The sequence below is a fragment of the Mastigoproctus giganteus genome, chromosome 5 (genome assembly GCF_048544385.1).
Source record: "Mastigoproctus giganteus isolate SK-2022 chromosome 5, ASM4854438v1, whole genome shotgun sequence".
Lineage (NCBI taxonomy): Eukaryota > Metazoa > Arthropoda > Arachnida > Uropygi > Thelyphonidae > Mastigoproctus > Mastigoproctus giganteus.
Genome location: NC_143579.1, coordinates 198,595,727 through 198,618,971, shown reverse-complemented (window position 1 = coordinate 198,618,971; position 23,245 = coordinate 198,595,727). Strand labels below are relative to the sequence as shown.

The following is a 23,245-nucleotide window of genomic DNA, read 5'->3' as shown; positions in this document are numbered from 1 at the left end:
TATGTTGACAAATTTTAAGAAGGTCCATAAAGTTTTATTTTTCTTCAAGCACCTCTTGTTGTTCTAACAGTGAGATTATCAACTTCTTTTTGTACTGTTTTTTCACAGCCTCTATAACTCCTTGATCCATAGACTGTAATAGTGCAGTAACATTGGGTGGCAAAATTTTACGAAGATGTTGCCAGATCTCAGTTGTTTTTCTGCTGGGTGGGTTAGAGCATTATCAATGAATAAAACTGCTTTTTCTTCCAGTCCTTGATCCCTTAAATATTTTTTAACTAAGGGAACACACAAGATGAAAAACCAATCTTTAAAAAGAGCTGAGCATATCCAAGCTAATTTTTGTGATGTGTATTTAGCTGGGAGGGCATTGAAGTTCACATTTTTAAAAGCACAGGGCTTAGCAGATTTTCCTATGACTAACAGTGGATTCCTGGACGCGTTACTGCACAAAAGCAATGTCACTCTTTCCTTACTCAATTTATGTCCTTTAGCTGAAGAGTCAAGTTTTGAGGGAAGTGTTTTTATGGGTAACATTTTGAAAAATAAACCAGTCTCATCAGCATTAAAATTTAACTAAATTTTCTTCACGAATAAACCTGAGAATCTGTACTTTAAATTTTTCGCTTGCAACACAGTCACCAGAAGGACTTTCAACTAATTGTCGGATGCTCTTTCCACCTTGATAACCACCCAAAACTCACAGTAAAAGGCTGGTCACCACCTAACTTTTTGTTAAGGCTAAGAGCCCTTGATTGAAGGATTGGGCATGAAAGATGAACCCTTGCTCTCATTCTTGACAAAACCAAATGTATAAGGCCTCGTCCAAATTTTTGTTTTTTGCCTGCTTAATGGTAGCTCTAATTCCTAAGCTGTCTTTGGCCACCATTTTTGCACAAAAGTTTGATTGCTTTCCTATTTTTTTTCAATCAGAAACAGTTTGTTTTGCCACCCCTATATCAAGAGTGATCTTTTTTTAAACTTTCCCCCTTATCAATGCAAAAAAGCACGTTCAGTTTTTGTTGACATCTTCTGTTAACCCAAAACTACAAAAAAAAATAAAATAAGTAAAAACACAAAAAATGCACTAAAGAACTGAGGTACAGTGTATGTGTGGACAATGCTAGCTGCAGCTATCAGCTGAATAGGCACTCAAAATTGTCCTACGATTGTTTCCGACCATACCGTGTGGCCCAGTCGGATTTCTGGAGGTCACAACCATAAAACAATTAGCAGTCCCCTGTTTATTAGGATTTAAAATTATTATCACAATCATAAACTGAAAGTAAACATGATCTTATTGAATTTGTGATAATACTGACAGCTGGAATTCTATGGGTTTTTACGTTATTATGATGAAATGTGTTTCCCCTTCCATGAAAGCTTCAATCATAACTTTATATTTTTTTTTTTTTAGGAGCATTAGCAACTAATGCCATTTTGCTGCGGGGACATGCGGTGGTCATTCCCTGACCTTTCCGCATCCTCTGTATTTGGTGGTCACAGGCTCGAACACCGGTCTAATCAAGAAGTGTGTGCTATGCACTGCTGCTCCTGCCCACCTGGCTATGGAGGTGCCTCGATCATAACAAAAACATAAATCAATTTTCAGAATGTTCTCTTCATTCCTATTTTTTAAGTTTTGTAACTTGTTCCTCACTTGCGAATATCGTGTCAGTTACAATTTGTGCATGCAGTGTTCTTTGTTATTGATTGCTTATCTTTTTTACTGTTTTAAATTTTAAATCCCCTCCAAAATGTCAGTGAACAGAAATATATTTTTTTCGATAGTTAGAATTTTTCCCAACTGAAAATGCAGTCTGAATTAACAGAAAGTCCAGATCAACAGGGTTCTACAATATAGGAATTTTGCAAGCAGGTATAAGGAGGTGACTCCTTAGACCTGATTGCAGTCTAACCATTGAACAAGGCAATGGTTAGACTGCATTTTGAGTACTGGAAGCCTCATTTTTAGGAAGGATGTGGTTCTGTTGGAACGGTTACAGACTGAGCAATGAGAAGATTGGTGAGGGAGAAGCAAAGAGATGCACTTACCAGGAAAGAGCTTCAGTTTTGCAAATTGCAGCATATAGAAGAAAGGCCTGCAAGAAGATGTGAAGATGTGATTGAGGTGTTTAAGGACTTGAATGGATTGAATAAGCTCAGTGCTGAATGGATTGAATAAGCTCAGTGCTGAAGGAATTCTACCTCTTGCTCAGACTACACACATGACGGGACATAAATTCAAATGAGGAAGGAGGGTTGCAGGTTGGATGTCTGGAAATTTGCCTTCAGTCAGCGGGTATTTGATTGTTGGAACAAACTTTCATCTGGCGTTCTTGAAGTGGGTAGTTTCAATAAATTCAAGGATTTATTTGTTTGTTTGTTTTGGTTTTTTATGGTGGAAAAACAACTATGGTTACACTGCGCCACATCACTAGATTCAAGGAAGAACTAGTCAAACTATTGGAGGGGATGGACAGGTGATGTGCAAAGGTTTTTTTTTTTTTTTTTTGCTAATGCTTTATAAACGCACATTTTTTCATCGCTCTCCACCATTAACTTTGCTTGGCCGGTTCTTGGTCAATGGCATGTAATGGTGCATTAGAAGTTCAGGCATAATACTCCCATCGGTGTCAGATTATAAAAAATGTGACTTCAGTCAAAAAACCACAAATGCTGGAACAAGTTTTGTAGAGAACAACAGCTTATGTAGATTTAAAAGAGATTACATAAATTTCTGAAGAGGGATAAAACATAAAACTTGAGAGATTTTTCTATTTTTATTTATTTTCTGATCACAGATGTTACATAAACTTTGCTGCCTTGCATCATTCTGCCATTTTAATACTAAGTATAATACTAATAATATTAACATTTTAATACTAATAATATAGTCTTACACTGAAACTATAATATTATTGTGTGGCATTGTATCATTCTATTAGTTGCCCTTGTTTATTTATTTGAGAAGCTCCTTATACAGGATTATGGGGGTCAAAGTCTCCTACTAGGCAGAATGGGACAAGAAGCTGTGCAATAAAATCTTCAAAATCACAAAGAGTATATTACAATTTGGCAGAAGGGACAGGGATATAAGAGTTAGCATAATCCCAATCATTATACGTATGACAACAACTTCTATGGAGATTTGTAAAGGAATACATCTACTAAGATTATCACACCTCTATACCACACTGTTATATGTTCTACTGGCTCAGTCAGCCTGTCTTTTTTTTTTTTTTTTTTTGCTTATGTTTCATTTCAGTACCGACTCATGAATTTTGTTGGCTTTAATTTGCAGTCAATGGCTCTGAAATGAAAAAGTCATTTTATTGTAAGGTAGCTTCTAATAAAAAGAGCAACAAACCCTATAAACACTGAAAGTGAAACTGTTTGTTCTGAGATTCTACAGTAGCTAATTATATGATACCATTCTCAAACAGTATTCAATGTATGAACCTGATTTTAGATAATAAGCTTAATTTTCTTGATATGCATACCTTCCATGTGGCAAGGTATGCATATCAAGAAAATTAAGCTTATTATCTAAAATCAGTTTCATACATTGAATACTGTTTGAGAATGGTATCATATAATTAGCTACTGTAGAATCTCAGAACAAACAGTTCTGAAATTTCAGAATTTTGTTCTGAGATTCTATTTTGATATGCTTCATCCATAAAGAAATTTGGTTTGCTGACATCTCACGGTGTCACTCAATGGAGTTCATTCTGAGAGTAATATGAAATACTCAATCATCTGCAAAGTGACAACTCAAATGCATTTTGAATGGCTTTAGTCACATGGTTAATTCTGAGTGAAAACAGTGTCACACTAAGTACCAATCATTAGAGAATTCCTTCCTCTTGAACAAAATGCTGAGAGAGGATGTTTTGATATCAAACCTGAAAGTTTTGTAAGAAATTTGGAATCCAACGGAATAGAGGTCTAGTAGGATACTGAAACAAGATGTGAAAGAATTTGATATTTCACGTTTCTTCAGATTAATTTCGAAAGCTTTCTCAAAATCTGTGCAAATCATGACCAAACATCCACTCCTGATATATACATTTCATATATTTAATTCTGCTTTTATCATATATCTAAAGAAGACATTTTTGTTAAAACCATACCGTTATTATTCATCAGATTCTGAGATTCTAAATACCATGTGAGCTGATTGTATTTTATTTTTTATAAAGCTTTTCCAAAACATATGATAAAGGAAATTGAGCAGTTATTTTTAGAATGAGAAATATCTTTCCCAGGTTTTGGAAAATGCAGAACAATCAAAGTGGCACCAGGAAATGGGGAATATTCAATTAAAGAAAATTAATACTAGTTGCATGGGAGATTCCTCTAAATGTTTTAGCATTTGGTGCTATATCCCATCAGGGCCAGCAGAACTATTGTTTTATCTATTAATGGATTCTTGAAACTCAGAGACATAATCATGTATTAAAGTTTATTTTACATTTTCAGCTTCTGATTTAATCCTCTGAAAGAATAAATCATATGTAGTTGTTGCAGAAAAGATTCCTTTTAAAGCATTTGCAATCCATGGGGAAGAGGGAGGAGAAAGTTCTTGCCCTTTCCAGTTCAGAACTAAGGAGGAGGAGGAAAAGTATGCAATTTGAACTTTGTCAATCTGCTTTGGAAAATTTCTTCTGAGAAATACTGTTAGTGAGAAACTGTTTGTATCCTACAGATTACTGACCAGTGATCACTACCGAGTGGCTCATCTGTCCATTCAATATTCAGATATAAAATAGTGGAACAGATGGAAAGGTCTATTGTCAAGGTTACCTGCAGGGAGGTGTGCATACGTAAGGAATTTAGTAGGGAATATAGGTAATACGTAAGGAATCTGGTATTTAGTAGAGCAAGATTGTAAGTATCAAGTAATTATTTTATTAGCTGCCCTTGTTTATCCATTTGAGAGGATCACCATAAAGGATTATGGGCATGGGAGTCTCCTACTAGGCAGAATGGAGTAAGGAGCTGTGCAATCAAATCTTCAAAATCATGAATATATTACAATTTGGCAGAAGGGACAGAGATATAAGAGTTAGCATAATCCTAATCATTATACTGTATGTATGGCAACAGCTTCTATGGAGATTTGTAAAGGAATATATCTACTAGGATTGTTGCACCCCTATGGGCAGAAGCTGCAGAATTTCTATCTCAGCAATAGAGTGTGTAATTTTTAATTGAGGAAGTTACTTGTAGAGTGAGGTTAATTTCCTGTAAATAAGTGCCTGCAGGATTTTTTTTTATCTGATATGACAGATAAGAAGAAACATATAAGGCGCCAATGTTGCAACAAAATCCTTGACAGTTTCAGTGAATTATGCCGTGTATTATTTGAATTTAGTCGAGGAAGATGAATCTGACTATTTATGATGATCCATTGTGGTTTTTTTTTTTCTGGAATGATAGGACAACTATCTATCTCTTCCTCTGCATGGATCTCTAATATTGTTTCATCTTAAATGGTTTGACCTTCTGTGTTCATATACAAGTCACAAGGTTTCTTGGTTACTGCTGAATCTGGTTCATTTGATTTTGCTGCCCCTTGTGAAATAGCTGATGGCACAGTTGGCATCAGAGTGTTATTAGAATGATATGCCATTTGTTGTTGAGAACCATGTGGAGTGATGGAGAGTAATGGTCACACCCAGTCTACAAGCAATATGTTGCAGGTATGGATCCATCCATTTGAGTAGCTAGAGATTGCTGCTACTGTATACGAGCAGTTTCTGGATTTTTTACATTGTAGTACTCAAGTAGAATTGTTTCTTTATTACTTGGTAGATTACCTTATTTTGTACTGTACTTCTATATTAGCTTTTTTTGTTTTCCATTATTCACAGGCTTTAAGATACATATGATGATTAATTTTTCAATAGGATAGTTTGGAGTTGAGACAGTACAGACTGTTTGTGCATGTTCTGTAGAACCACATGCTAGGCCATATTTTTGTCATTTATAACATCTGATTGAACTGGGAATATATAGTCATACAAGACAATTTATGTAGCCTGCTTTAACTGTATCATGTAAAGATGGTGTGCTAAAATTGGGAATAATGTTGCTGGTGGGGATAAGGGATTCATCCTTTTCAATTACTATTCATTACACTTCTTGACCATACAGTTCCTGGATAACCTCTTCTGTAACATTTAGAAAGTCCCACCCAGAGATAATGCCTTTGGACGTATTAATGGTGGCACAAGGGGTTGGTTATCTTTATAGAAACCCCACCAAAGGTTGAAAAGTTATTCTGACTTGTTTCAACAAGTAGATCCAAGGCTCTTTACTGCTTTAGGAGTACACCAGCAGTATTTTAAAGCATTTCTGAATAAGGAAAGGAGAGAATTTATTCGCTGATACAATAGTGAGTGGAACACATGGAAGCATATTCCTGTTTAGATTCTTTTTCTTTGGTCACTTTTGATTGAAATTATCATAGTCACGTTGATGATCTTCAAGTGTCATTAGTTGTTAGACTAAAGCAATGAAGACAATATATATTTGAATTTACAATTATTATTTTAACAACATCAGAATTTATTGCTTACATCCATAGTTGTGTGTTTTGTCTGTAAAAATGTGCACTCATGGGCTTACCTGAGTGTTGTGTAGGCTAGAAAATCCCAGAATAACTCTGGGGGAGGGGAACCCCTTCCATGTGAGATCAGCTAACTACAGCCTTGAATGAAGAGAACTTTAGGAATTTCTCCAGCTGTCAATGGGAACCGAACCCAGACCTCTTGAAACAAGTGACAGAGAGTGGTGTACCACGCCAACCAAGCTGCCATGGAGGACATTATGCAGCCCACATTGGCTTAGCCTTAGGGGAACAGGGGGCTGGATTCAGCACCCACATGTTTGGGATTGCCACAGGGAGACAGGTGCAGTGCCATTAGCAGAATAAATGATTGATAAAGTAAGGTTAATTAAAATTGACTCAAAAAAAAAAAAAAAAAAGAATTGAAACTGAACCTATTTGCTTATAAAGAGCATTATATAAATCACACAGGAAAGTCACTTTCTCACAAATTAGCACCAGGCCAAATCAGTTAAACAAGCATAATAGAACAAAAATTGAATTTCCAATGGCAATAACACTGAATAATTATTCTTTTTTTTCTTAAGTTTTACTATTAAAAATGGCAGTGATAAAAAAAAAAAAAAAAAGCAGCTTCGAGAAACTACTACTCTCATAAAGAACTATACCAAGGCTCACTCACTTATACAACATAACTAAGTTTGAAACAATGGTTCACTAAAGATTGAGTTCAACATGGCTGAAAGAAGATTCTTGAAATAGTTCTAAAGAAATCACAGTAATAAAAGTTATGTCAACTTCAAGAGTGATTTTAAGCATTAAAAAAAAAAAATTTGCTCTTGGCTGAAAGGTACTGAAAATCTCAGCATGACTGGCAATCCATTCTTCAGCAGTAATGGTTTAAGACCACTAGGCACCAATATCCCCACTTACTAGTTTAAGAAATTAAGGAAATGTATTTGACATAATGAAATGTATTGAGCCAATCAAACTGACAATAATGTCCCAGACACACTGTTGTGGATTAAGCAATAATTTGATTTCAACTTTTACTACATAAGAGGCCACTCCATGAAGCAACTTAACCTATAACTTACAGCTGTATCCAAGTGGCAACTTTTGGGATTTTCTTCCCACAATTCTTTTCTGTTGAATTGTTTTTTACTCAAATATTTTGTTTCTCAAATGAGTTGCTCTCTAGTAATCTCAAAGTAGGCTAAATTTAATCTTAGACCCCTGCTATTTGTAACACTTATTCACCTTACTAAGGCAATTATTGGTTATTTGTTTAGTGGTAAAATTTTTGAGTTAAACAATTATCTACCTACCCATGGAAACAAAATACTTTGAAGTTTTATCTAACTAAATAAAATATAAATGAGTTAAAATATACCTTTTACCAAAGCCTTCTTCCTCAGAAACATAGTCAAGATTTTCTTGAAAATATCTTCTATTTTCTTCACTGTTTAAAACAGAAGAAATAAAAAATATATAAAATTAATAGTTTTCAATTTAAAATCTCATATGTCCAATACTAAGGTAGAAAAAATTACTGGGCCATTTCAGAGTTTCCTGTCTACAGATGTAATCAGAAATTCCAAATGATGATGTGACTAGTACTGCAGGAACAGTAGATTACTGTACACAAGCGTGCACACACACACACACAGCGGTGTTACTGATGTCACATAAAAAAAAAAATGATAATCTTTGATAAATTTTGTTGCAAGAATGTGCATGCAAAATTCATAATGGATTGAGAGATTAGGATGCCATTTGCCAATTAATGTGACCAGAAGCGATATAGCAAAGATCATCAAAATGGATATGGAAGCTAATGATTGAAACAAGAGGGAAAAATGTAGAGCAAACTTCAGTTAAAAACACATAGCTCTTCTTGCAGAATCTGTGAAACTGGCTTATTTCTCAGTATGTATCACACACACACTCGTGGGAAATTCAACAAATGGATATATCCACACGACCTGGATTTCTAATACCTTGAACAATGAATAGTTAACAAAGTTTTTCTGTATCCAATCTGCTTCTGTCATTGATAATGGGAAGCTTATGTTTTTCCAATACATATTTTGACTGCCAACGACATACGAGTGCATCCATTTGATCTGCAAGTGGAGTAACAAATAGAAGAGCAATGGAATTCACAAAGGAAAATTTCACAATAAAGTCGGAGTCATATCACTCATTTTTTTTTTTATGTCAAGTCACATGCATTGTGTTCTTCTACCATTATGGGATTGTGCCACCTATGGTCATACAGTGAATGTGCTGAAATTCTAATATATGATATGTGGCTATTACTGTGCCATAAGTTCATGAAAAATGACATTTTCTTCAAAACAATTCTCTTCAATCACTGCCATATATAATCCTTGTTCTGCTGGTAGATAAGAAATGAAATTCGATTTCTCACCATACTTATTGCATTACACTTTGCCCCATTAACTAAAGAACTTTACTGAGGAAGTGATTTGATTTTGGGAAAGACCTCAATAGGGTTGTCAATACACTGTTTTTGAGCAAGAATGCCTATATAACTGCTAAGGAAACAAAATATTTCAACTTTACTGGCATTTATATATAGATGGGACTTCAGATAGATCAGATTGGTATGGAGTTTATTGGCACACGAGCAATATATGCTATAATGTGCCAAAAACGGTAAATGAATAAAACCAGTTATAAAAATGGTAAGGACAAAAGATTACAGTGATCCATCATAACTTTTTTTTTTTTTTTTTTTTTTTTTGATAGTTGTTGGCACATTGGCTTCTGTGGCCATAATGCACCTCCCAAGGTTTTTGCAGTACTTTGATCCAAGCCTGAGGCAGGATTCGAACCTGCGACCAGGCATTCGACTTTACCCACCCGGCTAGCCAGGTCAGCCCATCATAACTGGACATTTTATCATGAAAGGTTTTCTAAACTAGCATAAGAATAGAAAATGGTCAAAAAAAGGTACAAACGATATATAAATAAGTATTTAAGTAGATATAATAAAAGAACATTTTAAAACAGAACAAAAACAAAAGTTAATTAATTTTGAATATTTACAACCATGGTCATTGTCGGATAGTATCTGAGTGCTCAGTCAGATATGGCTAAAAGCAGTAAAAGATGTGCATTGTTCATGTCTAAAACATGAACATTCAATTAAAATATATCTAATGGTTAAAATGGTGTCACAGTCCTTACACACAGGAGGGTCATCCACCCTCAGCAGAAAAGAATGCGTAAGACAACTACTTTCTATGCGGAGATGAGCAAGAACACTTCCTCTCTACAGTTCCTGTGCAGACTAGACTGCCATGTTAAGATCACAGGCTTAATCTGATTCAAATTGTTTGTGACTTGTCTGTGCTATGATTGTTGCCAATGGAAGTGTAGTGCATTTCTTATCACTTGCCTGTAGTCAGTACAGGAGACCAGCAGGCTGTGATTGTGCTGATCTAGTGCAGCACATGCCAGATCATTACTCCTGATCCCAACATGGCATGGGATCCAGCAGAAACAGGTGTCAAATGTAGCTTCATAAAGAGAAATAGAACTTCTGTTGAAACCAGGACAGGCCCAGTTCTGGATGAGGATTATATCTCATCTTTGATAAAGCCTGTAATGTGCTCAGAGAATCTTTGTAAACCATAGACCACTGATAATTATTGGTTATAATGTGGTCTAAGGCAAGCTCAATAACATACTACTCTGTGGTGTATATACTGCACTCCTTGGAGAATCTACTCAGATACTGTGCTATCTGGGAAGACTGCAGTGGATTTCACAGATGCCTCTGATTTTGCACCATCAGTGTTGTAGGCAGGAAATCAGAGTAAGTAGATCGATTGGCAGCACAGTGTTGTAGGCAGACAGATTGTGAAATGCTAGCCTTTTCCTCATTAATAAAGAAGTTGCATGACAGAAAATGGACATGCCAAGACGGAGGGGTTTCCTCGGTGACTGGGCAACTGCCAATCATGATGTTAAGCTCTCTGAGCGGCTCTTTGACATGAATACCAAAGAAACGGTTGAAAGTCTAACAGGTGTAATATTTTCCCACTCAAAAAATGGATGACTACGTAGGGTGGTCTAGCAGGGATTTCAGTTTAAAGGTATAGTTTAGTTACAATTGCCTTCATTGAAGCAAGAGAGGTGGTTCAATTGCTCCAATATATAAACTCTGGATAGGGGATGTACACTTGGGACCTAATAATGTAATTTAGATCAGACAAATGCACGATACAGGTAGAGTAAAATACTGCAGTCTGCTCCCCAATTATTGGAGGAGATGGCATGTAAAAGGTTCAGTCACCTTGTGCACTTTGTCTGCAGTTGACGAATATATATGTGGTAGAAATGTCAACTTGTTATCGAATATAAGCCCCAGAATTTTGTATCAGGTTGTGTCTACTAGTGGAATGATATTTTGTCCAAGCTTTGTGGTTCAGGGTGAAGGTTCCATTTATGACAAAAGTCCGGTTCTCATCTCAGATAGTCTTCTGAGATGAGAACTGGACACCATTAGCCATTGCCCAGGAAGTTAGATGAATGCTTGAAATTGCCTTTCGATGCCTTGTATTACATGACTAAGAGAAAATACTGAGAAAATGACTAATGAGAACACGACTAAGAGAAAATCACCAACAAATAGAGACCTTTCACTGTTGGAAGAAGTTGTTCAGTAACAAAATTAACTTTGATAGCAAAGAAGGATAACAATTAGAACTGATTTTTTTTTTTTTTTTTTGTTTAAGGAGCATTAGCAACTAAGGCCATATTGCTCCAGAGATATGCGGTGGTCATTCCCTGACCTTTCCTCATCCTCCGTATTTGGTATTAGAACTGACCCTTAGGGAACTTCCTCTTTCTAGGATCTTACATAAGCAGCTTAATCAGAACAACTGGGTAGTTATTGTTTGGAATTTTTGGATCCTTTCTTTTCTTGGCTTGGGGAAGGCAAACATGATTGCCTTATATCAGGAGTCTGGAAACTGGCCTTCAAGATATATTTACATACAGAGCAGCTGATTCATAGATTCAGAAGAAAGATGTTTAATCATCTCAAAAATGGATGTCATCTCTCTATCCCAAGCAAGTGGTCGTTAGGAATAGAGATAGTGCCACTTTTATTCCACATTCTGTGAAAGGCTGATTGCATGCTTCACAGTTATCTGAAGGCAACTTCAAATGCTGCTTTTCAGCTTTTTGTTTGAGGGCCAGAAACTCAGGGGATACAATGTTTCAGCAGATACTTTAGCATGTGTCTTCCCTAGAGGATCTGCAATTGCACATTCGTTATGTTCCAGGATTGATGTATTGTGCAATGTGTATCTGCCTTTCATTTTCTGAGCTTTGTTCCAGACAAGCATGATGCCATCTGAGTGATGGAAGAAGCGAAGCTGATCCATGGTTCCTTCTAACTCTGACATAATGCACTTTGGGGCATGCATGTTTGAAGGCTATTAGGTTAACTGTGGTGGGATAATGATGAACTATTCTCCCTGCCTTGTTTTGAACTTTTCTTGCTGCTGTGCATTCTGCATTCCACCATGACAGAGGTTTTGGAAATGGTGAAAACTGAGTGGATGTCTTCAGAACAGCAATTGCCCTTGCTTGGACAATACTTCTGTAATGTATTTAACTGCATCGTTAATTGTCTTCTGATTGACTATGGTGGTATTAAATGTTGTCAGATGTCCAAAGGCATTCCAGTCAGTAAGATCTTCCACTGTGATATCATAGACTGACTGGCAGCATGGTCTCCTTTTGCAAAGAGTAGATATCATGGGGAAGCGATCACTACCTTAAAGGTTGTCTTCAAGTTCTCATATACAAACAAGGATGAGAGAAGGGGAGCATATAGAGAGATCAATAACAGTAAATGTATAGGTACATGTGGAAGGTGTTAGAACCACCACTTAGAAGGGTCAAGTCACTTTTTCTTCAGGTCACTTTGATAGTCTGACCCCTTCTATTGTTGTTAGCACTGCCCCAGAGGTGCCTCCGTAGCCAGGTGGGCAGGAGTAGCAGTGCATAGCACATGCTTCTTGATTAGACCGGAGTTCGAGCCCGTGACCACCAAATACAGAGGATGCAGAAAGGTCAGAGAATGACCACCGCACATCCCCAGAGCAATATGGCCTTAGTTGCTAATGCTCCTAAAAACCAAATAACAAACAATCAACTACCCCAGAGTACTATGCCCATTAAAATCCCCAATAGTAAAAAGGAGGATAGCAATTGCTTAATGAGTCATTTCCAGGTTGCAAATGGATGGAGCAAACAGTTAAGAGGTTTGAAAGGTGATATAAAGAGAGCATAGCTTGAAAGAGTGGTATGATTACCCACAAGAATGGCGACTCCTCCGTGGGCAGGCCCATCATCAGCTGTCTTTGAGAATAATTAAACAGTTATGCAAGTCAGGGTCCTCAATTGCCTTTAAGTACATCTGTATGCAAAAGCAAGTTGAATCATGCTCGCACAGGAAGGTCTCAATGTCATCACTATTTTGACAGAATCCATTTTTAAGAATGTGAATATGGCCATTATTTAGATTTGTTGGGTCCATCCAGCAGTTTCTGAAGGGACAAGGGCTTAGTTTTCTCAGTCCAAGATTTGTCCTTTTTTTTTTTTTTTGGAAAGAAATGCCACATCCAGGCCTGTGTCCACTTGTTCCTCTTCTGCAAAGAGCATCAGGACAGTCATCCAGTACCTCCCCAACCTCTACATTTATTATTTCTTGTATTGCAGGTGGCTCTTGTGATTTTTTTGGCTTTTCTCTACCACTCTGTTTTGGAAATGGAGCACTAGTGGGTATGGATATAGGAATAGCAGCTGATTGTTTGTTGGGTGGGTTTTTGTGAGCTCAATAAATAGTGTGCAATAGGAGTGAATGACTCTTGGTAGAATAGTCATATCAGTTTGTTTCCTAATGGTACTCTTCACAGAAACTTTATGAGGGCTTGCTGCAATTTATTGGTTGGATGCATTTTCTAGCCTCTTGACAGATGTTCAAGTCTGTTTTCAGTTTTTGAATTTTTTCTTCCTTCCACTGCTGGCATGCTCGAGTATGCAGGGTAGTTTGTACAGATTGGCTTGGAGGTTGATCATTACTTCCTCTTGCAGTCTTTGGCACCACACTGGGTACAGGCAGAGGAGCCATAACAGGCAGCTTGAGAGTGGCCGTACATTTGGCATTTAAAATGCCTCAATGAATCTGGAATGTAAATCTTTACTGTGCAGTTTAAGTAGTTTGCCTTGATGAAATTTGGAGGCTGTGGGATATTGAATTTAAGGATAAGAATATAATGAAATTCCCATCCTTACACATCAATATCCACTTGACAGCTGTCACTCCTTGGTCTTACAATTCAGAGCAGGGACATTTAAAATTTTTCAATTTTAATTTTTTTGAGACATGAAGATCCCACTCTGATATGACCATGTGGAGTTCAGAGTTTTATGGGAGGAGGGGGTTATGAAGATAGGTATTTCCCCTATCGATGTGGCTTTTAGGATTAGCTGGGCATGTTTTGGATTTGAAGCTTCAACTAACATGCCTCCAGAATGTAGCCTTTTTACCAATTTTGGAAATACTGCCAGCCCTTCTAAACATTTTCTGGATGAAGAAGGGTGGTGACATTTTCCTAAATGTCTGCTCTCCAGTGGAAGAGAGAACAAGGAAAAGTAGTGTCACTAATAGTGGTGTTCCTTCAGTTCTGGCTCTTTTTTTTTTTTTTTTTTTTTTTTTACAGAAGTTGTTCTGCTTCATCAGATTGATTAGGTAGGGGCCTTGTTGTGGACCTAGAAGAAGGAGGATTTATAGGAGTAAAATAAAATTTTCTGATGTCCTAAGTTAACTCAACCACCACAGAACCCAACAGGGGCAGGCCCACCCATTCACAAACTAGCAGATATTGTGTATGCGAATGGGACACCAAGTTCATGTAGAGCATCATTACCCACATTTCCAATAAGTCTTGTCCTTGTCCCAGGACCAAAGGGAAGGCCACTTACTGGAATGCAGTTGACCCAAGCAGTAAAAACCACCCACTGATTGATCCCATCTGGGTCGGTCTGGGATCTCCCGCCTTGTAAAACAGAGGCTAAAGTGGTATATTAGGGCTGGGCCCCTCACCCACCAGACTCCCCCCCCTTCTGAGTTTCCACAGGTCACAGCTCATGACTACACATGCTGGATTCCGATGATGTAATCCTGGAACCAAAGTATTGGCATTAGATCCTGGTGATGCAAATCTGGGAAGTCCCCTCACCACGTACAGGTGCCCACATAAAGGGAAGGTGGACTTAGTTGAGATATAAATACATAAATCTTTACTGTGGTGTGGTCCACTACATACAGCACAATAACCCATCACATTACACATGTCAAGATTAAGATTTTGCATTTCATTCAGTCAAATGTCTTCTAGTTGTCCAGGTGGCAGGCTTAATGATCCCGATTGGAGATCCTATTCAACAAGGCTGCTATGCTTATAATTACATTTGGGAGAGTGCAACTGCAGAAGCAAAGATATGCTTGTAGCACATCACAAATATGATGTGTGCAGGGCATTCATAAATTTCCATCTATATTTTTTGTTCCTAATCAAGGTGTCAAGGTTGCCATCCACTCTACTCAGAGGCAGAAACATCTGCTTCGGATGTATGCTGTCGGTTAGTGCAAGCCTGTCATGGTGGGCAACTAATGCAGGTGCCTTAGGCATGGCTGGGGGATCCCCAGGAGCAGGCATCCCAGATATTTGGGGGATGATATCTGGCCAGCAAATACTCTGGCTGTAAAAACTAGCCTCTTCTCCATGTTCAAGGACTTCATTCTTCTGATCCTGAGCACTTGTGCCATTTTTGTTGCAGTAGTGGCAGGAGGAAGATGAAGCTTAGCATTGTCCATTTCACTAGCCAATAATCAGTGGTGTGCACTTAAGGTTTGTAGGTGCAGCAGAGGTCCATATTTCTGTTCCATAGAAAATAGCATGGTAGACTGTGGAGATGAGGACTCTCTCATCTCCACAGTCTACCATGGCATGATCCCAAATGTGTATTAGTATTAGTATTAGTAACGGCCGCATGGTGCAAGAAAGCCTATGGCTTATGCTGCACCAGCCAAAAAAAAAAAAAAAAAAAAAATCCGAACAAAACAATGATAAAAAAAAGATAATAATAATAAATAAATAACTAAATAATAATAATTAATAAATAAAAAAAAAATAAATAAATAAAAAGGAAATTAAACCTATCATCCTATGTGCTTCCCTTACCCGAAAGTACTATCCAGATGACCTTTGAATTTCCCCAAACTGTCGGCCTCTACCACCCATGAAGGCAACTTATTCCAGTAATTTATAACTCGCTGGCTAAAATAGAACTTCCTGCAATCCAATCTAAACATTTCCCCCCGTAACTTGAATTTATGTCCCCTAGTTCTAGCATCATTTATAATCTTGAAAATTTTGTCCTCATTCATTTTACTGATGCCTCTCAGAGCCTTAAACACCTCAATCAAATCTCCTCTAAGGTGTCTAGTTTCCAAACTCTGCAACCCACATATTCGAAGTCTTTCTTCATAAGGACGCCCTTTTGCCGATCTCACCAGGCGAGTTACCCTTCTTTGCACCCTTTCAAGAAGCTCGATGTCTTTCTTCAGGTGCGGTCTCCATACTTGAACACAGTATTCCAAGTGTGGTCTAACATAAGCCTTATATAATGGGATTATCACGTCCCTATCTCTACTTGCAAAAGTTCGATAGATCATCGATAGGACACCATGGGCCTTCCTTGCAACCTGTTTACAATGCTCAGAGAATTTCATGTCTGACCGTATCGTAACACCCAAGTCCCTTTCCTCCAGTACTGGCTTTAGTTGAACTCCACCAAGTGAATAAGTTTTTTTGGGATTACTGTTTCCCAGGTGTAATACCTTACACTTTGTTGGATTAAAGCACAGCTGCCATTTTTCTGACCATTCCTGAAGTCTATCTAGGTCTCTCTGAAGAAGCTCAGCTTGACAGTGATCATTAACTACTCTCCCAATTTTAACATCATCTGCAAATTTAGACATCACGCCCTCTATCCCTTCATCAATGTCGTTTATGAAAATTAAAAACAACAGTGGTCCTAATACTGATCCTTGGGGAACCCCACTTCTTACATCAACCCAATCTGAGGAATAGCCATTTATCACAACCCTCTGCCTCCTGCCCTGAAGCCATCCTTCTATCCATCTAAGGATTTTCCCAGTGATTCCAACCTGTTCCAGCTTATAAAGCAACCGCTCATGTGGGACTGAGTCAAAAGCTTTGCTGAAATCTAAATAAACAATGTCGAAATTATTCCCTAAATCCAGCTCGTGAGTGACCCTTTCGAAATAGCGAACCAGATTTGTTAAACATGATTTTCCCTTTACGAAACCATGCTGAGTATCCTTGAGAATTTCAATTCGATCCAATTGATCCTGAATTCCACCCTTGATCATTGCCTCCATGATTTTCCCTACTACCGAAGTCAGACTGACAGGTCGATAATTTCCAACTTCACTTTTAGAGCCACCCTTATGTATGGGAGATACATTTGCACTTTTCCAATCCAAGGGAATCTCCCCAGAGTCTAATGATGCTCGCATAATTAGCCTCAATGGTTCAATGCACTCGCTTGCTGCCTCTCTTAAGATTATAGGGTATATTCCATCAACTCCAGGAGCCTTACTGGTCTGTAGGCTCGAAAGTTTTTTCATTAAATAATCTTGCGAAATTTCAATATCATTAATTACATATTTTTTAACTTCGCTCCCACAATTTCCCTTTGCCACAAAAGGCTTTTCATTTGTAAATATCGATGCAAAATAACTGTTGAGTTCATCTGCAACGGCAGCTGGTGTATTTATTACTATCCCCTTTCCCTTACATAAAGGTCCGATCTGGTTTGTCCTGCTCTTCTTGGCATTTATATATGTGAAGAATTCTTTATCCCCCCTCTTTGCTCTGTTTGCTCAAAGTGTAGCAGGTACTACTTTGAGATCCACCAGAGATAAGCAAATTAAACATTGATTTTATCAATCTGGCTGTTGAATGAAATCCTATGGTCAAATGTAACTTCCAGATTGGTCTTAGAAAGCATATTGGTTAATAATTGATACCTGTAGCATAACTAATAGTCGTTGGGAATATATTTGGGAAACTTCTGAAATGATGGCCCTTGTAAATCTTAATGATTTAAAGAAATATTTAAACTAAAAAGAGTAAAAAATAAGCATTATTTTACTATATTAATTTATTACAAAATATTATTTAATTTATCCTAAAATGAATACCTAACCTTTCACTAACTACATCAATTTTTGTAATATGATGGATGCATATAAAGCTAGCCAAAAACCTGAATGCATATACAGTCAGTTCTGCTATAATGCACATTTTTATAACATGAATTTGCTCCAACGCGACTGATATATTAGGGAATAATGCGAGTATAATGCGATTTTTGCATTGGCTCATGCGTGATTTCATCTGCGAGTAACACCAGGTGAATGCAAAACTCGGTGCTAAGCTAAATGTAGCAACCTGTGCAACAATACATACAAGTTTAAGAAGTTTAAAAAATGTCAAATTTGGGAAAGCTATATATCTCATTTACTGTAGTCATATTGGTCTGAGACACACTATTGTCATTTGCTGTATTCACAAGATAACAGGTGATACTGTAGCCTGAAGTGTTTTCGGGAGCTCACATTTTTCTGTTTTAACAGAAATTTTGATACGCAGGATAGCACAAGTGGAGGAACACATTTCTAGAGGTCACTACCATAAAACAATAATAAAAAAAAAAAAAATTCCAGTTCCCGGTTTATTAAGCTTTCCTGTTAGTGCATCAGCAAGAACAGCACAGTGGTATAGTCATCATCCTCCACACACCAGGTGGAAAAGGCCCGGGTTCGAATCCCGTCGATGATGCAAGAAACTTTAATGGGTGACTGAGTTAGTCAGTCAAATGACTTTACAAAAAATCCCAGAAAATGGGATTTTTTGTAAAGCAAAACAGACAAATCGACCATAGAACACATGCGATTAACAGATTTAAGACACACAGCAAGGCATATGAATTTAAATATTCAGGTGGCCTAATATAATACTTTGGTTTGGTTAGTTCCTGTTAGTACAATCTAATTATAAATGGGTAGCAAACTCGATCTTATTGCATTTGCGATACTTCACTGATAGCTGGATTCTGTGGGTTTTTATGTTATTATGGTGAAATTTTTTTTCCCTTCATTGAAATCATATAAAAAACAAATAAATTTTCAGAATCTTTTCTTCATTCCTATTTTTTAATCTTCTTACTTTTTACTCCATATCTCACTTGTGCAATTTGGGCATGCCATATTTGTCACTATTGATTGTTTATCTTTTTTACTGTTAAATTTTACAATTCAAAAAAAAAAAAAAGTCAGTGAACAGAAATATCAATTAGTACGTATATATTACAGTGCTATAATTACTGTAATATTTATTTATTTATTAGAAATTTAAGATGTTTAAACCTGTGTTAGCAATTTTAGTGGGTTTCTAACTTTTTTCTTTTTAGTGTTTTACTTACCAGACTGAGCAACTTTTTTAAGTGCTCTGCCCCTATCCTTATTTTTCCCATAAGTCCTGTTGTTTTTAATGCACAAAATACCATAAGGAGATTTTTAGGAACACATGTACTGTGTTTTAGCAGAACCGACTGTAGTTGTGAAGATACAAACTGTTTTGGCTAAGGTAAAGAAAGCCAACACACGAGAACGACAAGAAATGTCGGATAACTTACGCGGAAAATTAGTTTCCCGACATCGGACTCTAGCGCTGCTCGCTCGGTAAACAGACAGTAGGTGTTATCGGTCGGGGGCTGAAATTGAGAAGAATATATTGATTGACAGGTATGCGTGGCAAACGATGAAATGATTGGTGGTCGGCACGACAGACGACAAGCTACTGTATAGTCATCGGTTGGTATTATGATGTGTATTTATGAGTAAAGAACGGTGCATAATAGTTTTGTGATGAATGGTAAACAGGTAATAGTAGCGATGAATCTTAATAAAAAGATGGAAAAAATTTGTAAGGAAAATAAAACGGTTGGTTTTTTGATGAACTAAATTAATAAAAGTTTCGTTCTGTTAATTTTTATGTTCTTCATCATGTTTTTTTCTCATTATTAAAAGCAGAATTTTGGAGTTCATGAGTGTTTTTACTATACTGTTGATTTAGGTTTGGTCACGAAAAAAGGAAAAGGTTTTTTTATTTTTCATTATATTTCGTAACCTGACCTTAAAAATAAAAGTAATAAAAAATTAATATTTTGTTAATAAATAATTTATGGGCTAGTCCACCCATGATTCTAAAGAAAAAAGGTTAGGTTACCCTCTCCATTTCGGGAGGGGTTCAAGCTCCCATGGGATTCAAATGGAGGTAACCTGACTTTTTTTCATCATTAGGGCATATTATTGAAGAAGAAAAAAATAGTCATAAAAAATTTATTTTTTTATGAATGTGTTTCTAAATATGACTGTGATTCTAAAGAAAAAAAAGGTTATGTTGCACCCTCCACTTCAGGAGGGGTCAAGCTCCCATGGGATTCAAGTGGAGGTAACCTGACTTTTTTTACCATAATGGAAGCATTCATTAGGGCAAGTTACCATTATATGACATTGTGGTCATAAGCCACGATCCCAAAGAATTAGAGGAAAATCTTAATCAGTTATGCACAGTTAGTAAGGATTTTGGACTAAAGATGAGTATGGCTAAAACAAAAGTAATGATGAACAAGTATGCCACAGAAAGGAACATAATGATTGAAGGAGCAGTAACTGAACAGGTGAAGTCATATACTTATCTGGGACAAATTATTAGCTGTAATAATGATAAATGGCTGGAACTCAAGAGAAGAATAAATTTTGGATGGATAGCATTCAGGAAATATAGTCACATACTGAGGAGCAATATCCCAGTTTGTCTGAAATATAAAATAATGAACCAATGTATACTCCCCACCATGACTTTATTATTATTATTAGCCATAAGGTGCAAGGAAGCGAGGCTTATGCTGCACCAGCCGAAAAAAAGTTGAGTTACCCAGAGAGAGAGAGAGGGGGAGAGAGGGAAGGGAGGAGAGAGAGGGGGGAGAGAATCACCAAGAAAGAGATTGGTTTGGTTTGGTTTGGGTTTTATTGGCGCATCAGCAACTGAGGCTATAATGCGCCAAATACCGGTCATACGTAAAAAGTTAAAACATTCAGTGACCTAAGTAGTTAGGCCACCATGTCCAGATATATAAAAAATAAGTCAATAAACAGATATCAATAACATAAATTTTAAATACAATTAAAAACTTTTATTGATTTAAAATAGCTAAAAACAGCAGACACGTTGTCATTGTTGGATAAAATCTGACTGAGTGTATAAGGCTCAGTCAGATGATTAAAAGCAGTAAAACGGGTGCTGCTAAAATCTGGACAGTCAATTAAAAGGTGTCTGATCGTTAAAATTGTGCCACAGGACACACACACACACATGAGGGTCATCGGCCCTCAGCAGAAACGAATGAGTTAAATGACTGTGTCCTATGCGGGTCCGGGCAAGAACAACTTCCTCCTTACGATTCCTGCGCAGACTAGACTGCCACGGTTCAATTACAGGCTTTATATGATATAATTTATTCGCAGTCTGTCTATTCCACGAATCCTGCCACCAAGAAAGAGAAGAATGATGATATCCAGCTCAGGACCCTGGGTGTGCCAAACCACACTCACCAGATGTGAGCCCCTGGGGTTATGGAAGTGAAACTTGGGCACTCACCAAAAGAGTGGAATGAATTATATTGGGAATCAGACTGTTAGGTAAGAAGAGAAACACATGGATTAAGCAATAAACTCAAAGAAAGGACATTGTTATCAAAACTAAATAACTAAAATGGTCTTGGGCAGGACACATAGCTCGAAGATATGATGACAGATGGACTAAGAAAATAACAGAATGGTACCCAAGAGGAGCTAGAAGAAAACCTGGAAGACAACGGTGGAAATGGAGAGATGAAATTCATGAGTTTGTGGGTAGTAAATGGATGGCCAGTGCTCAAAACAGAAGGAACTGGAAAGTTGCTGGAGAGGCCTGTATCCTGCAGTGGATTGAAAATGGCTGATGATGACCATTAATGCTTCTGAGTGCTACTAAAGTGATACTAAACCAATGTTATCGTGTGTTGTGTTCGCACATCAATCAGCACATTGTTTGCCACGCCTACATGTCAATCAATATATCGTTCTCGACTTTGCTTCAGACCGATAACACCTACTGTCTGTTTACTGAGCGAGCAGCGCTAGAGTGCCATATCGGGAAACTAATTTTCCGTGTAAGTTATCCGACATTTCTCGTCGTTCTCGTGTTGGCTTTCTTTACCTTCGCTACTGTTTTCATGCTATTAGCAGCTATTTTTGGGAAAAATAAATAAATACATAAATATATATATAAATAAATCATAACCAAAGTATTTTCTCCAGTGATTTTTACACAAGTTTAAAACATATATGGCAACATCTACTTGAGGCCACTATATAAGTACAGTGGATTCCGGTTATTTGGGCCACCGGTTAATCGGGGGGCAGCCGTTTATTTTGGGCAAATCTTAAAATACAGAAACCAATCGAGAAAATAGCCAGGGTTTACTTCGCTTAATTGGGACAGCATGCCATTTAATCGGGACAGGAGATCACAGCACTGGAGATTATCCTACGATTGTCTCCAACGGTACCACATAGTTTGGCTGAAATTCTGGAGGTCACAACCATAAAACAATAAAAACAATTAGCAGTCACCTGTTTATTGGGCTTTTCTGTTAGTGAAATCTATCATAAACAGACAGTAAACTCGATCTTACTGGATTTGCGATAATACCGACAGCTGGAATTCTGTGGGTTATTATGATGAAATGTGTTTACACTTCCATGAAATCTTCAATCATATAAAAAAATTAGTTTTCAGATCTTCTCTTCATTCCTATTTTTAAAGGCTTGTAACTCGTTACTCCGTTCTCACTTGCGCGTATTGTGTTACTTGCAATTTGTGTGTGCCGTGTTTTTTGTTATTGATTGCTTATCTTTTTACTGTTTTAAATTTTAACCCCAGCCCACAAATGTAGAGTGAACAAAAATGTCAACTAGTTCGTGTGTACATATTACAGTAAGTATTAATTATTCCGATTATCACGTATATTCTTCCAATTTTCACGTATCATTTAATTTTTAATTGGTAAGGTAATAAAGGGTAAATTTGTGCTTAATATATCTTTGCTTTTATAGCCTGTGGATAATATTCCTCCTATTTTCGCTAATTAGAATCACTCTTTAATAGAATTAAAATTCAATTTACAAACGTGATCACAATGACAGGCGCTTACTGCACATTGTATAGTGAACGGTACTTTACTATGTTGAGTTTGTCGTAACATGATTTGATCGTACAGTGAACCAATTGTAAAGGGGGGGGTACATTGTATTTTTAACTATTTACGTGAAATTTCGGATAATTGGAGCAGCCGCTTAATCGGGTCAAAATGCACTAGTCCCGATGTGTCCCAAATAACCGGAATGGGCTGTAGGCTGTA

General features: G+C 37.1%; 1 protein-coding gene across 7 annotated transcripts in view; it reads right to left on the bottom strand.

Annotated features, from left to right (window-relative positions):
- Positions 1 to 23,245, bottom strand: part of LOC150085990 (protein GUCD1) — a 272,649-nt gene that overhangs the window by 131,393 nt on the left and 118,011 nt on the right. For all 7 annotated transcript variants that reach the window (XR_016546950.1, XR_016546949.1, XR_016546948.1 and 4 more), the window contains one exon: positions 7,971 to 8,039. Coding sequence is in view for 3 of the 7 variants with exons in the window: in XM_090373639.1 (XP_090229765.1) it covers positions 7,971 to 8,039 (69 nt within the window). In the remaining 4 variants the exon portion in view is untranslated. The remainder of the gene's footprint in view (positions 1 to 7,970; positions 8,040 to 23,245) is intronic.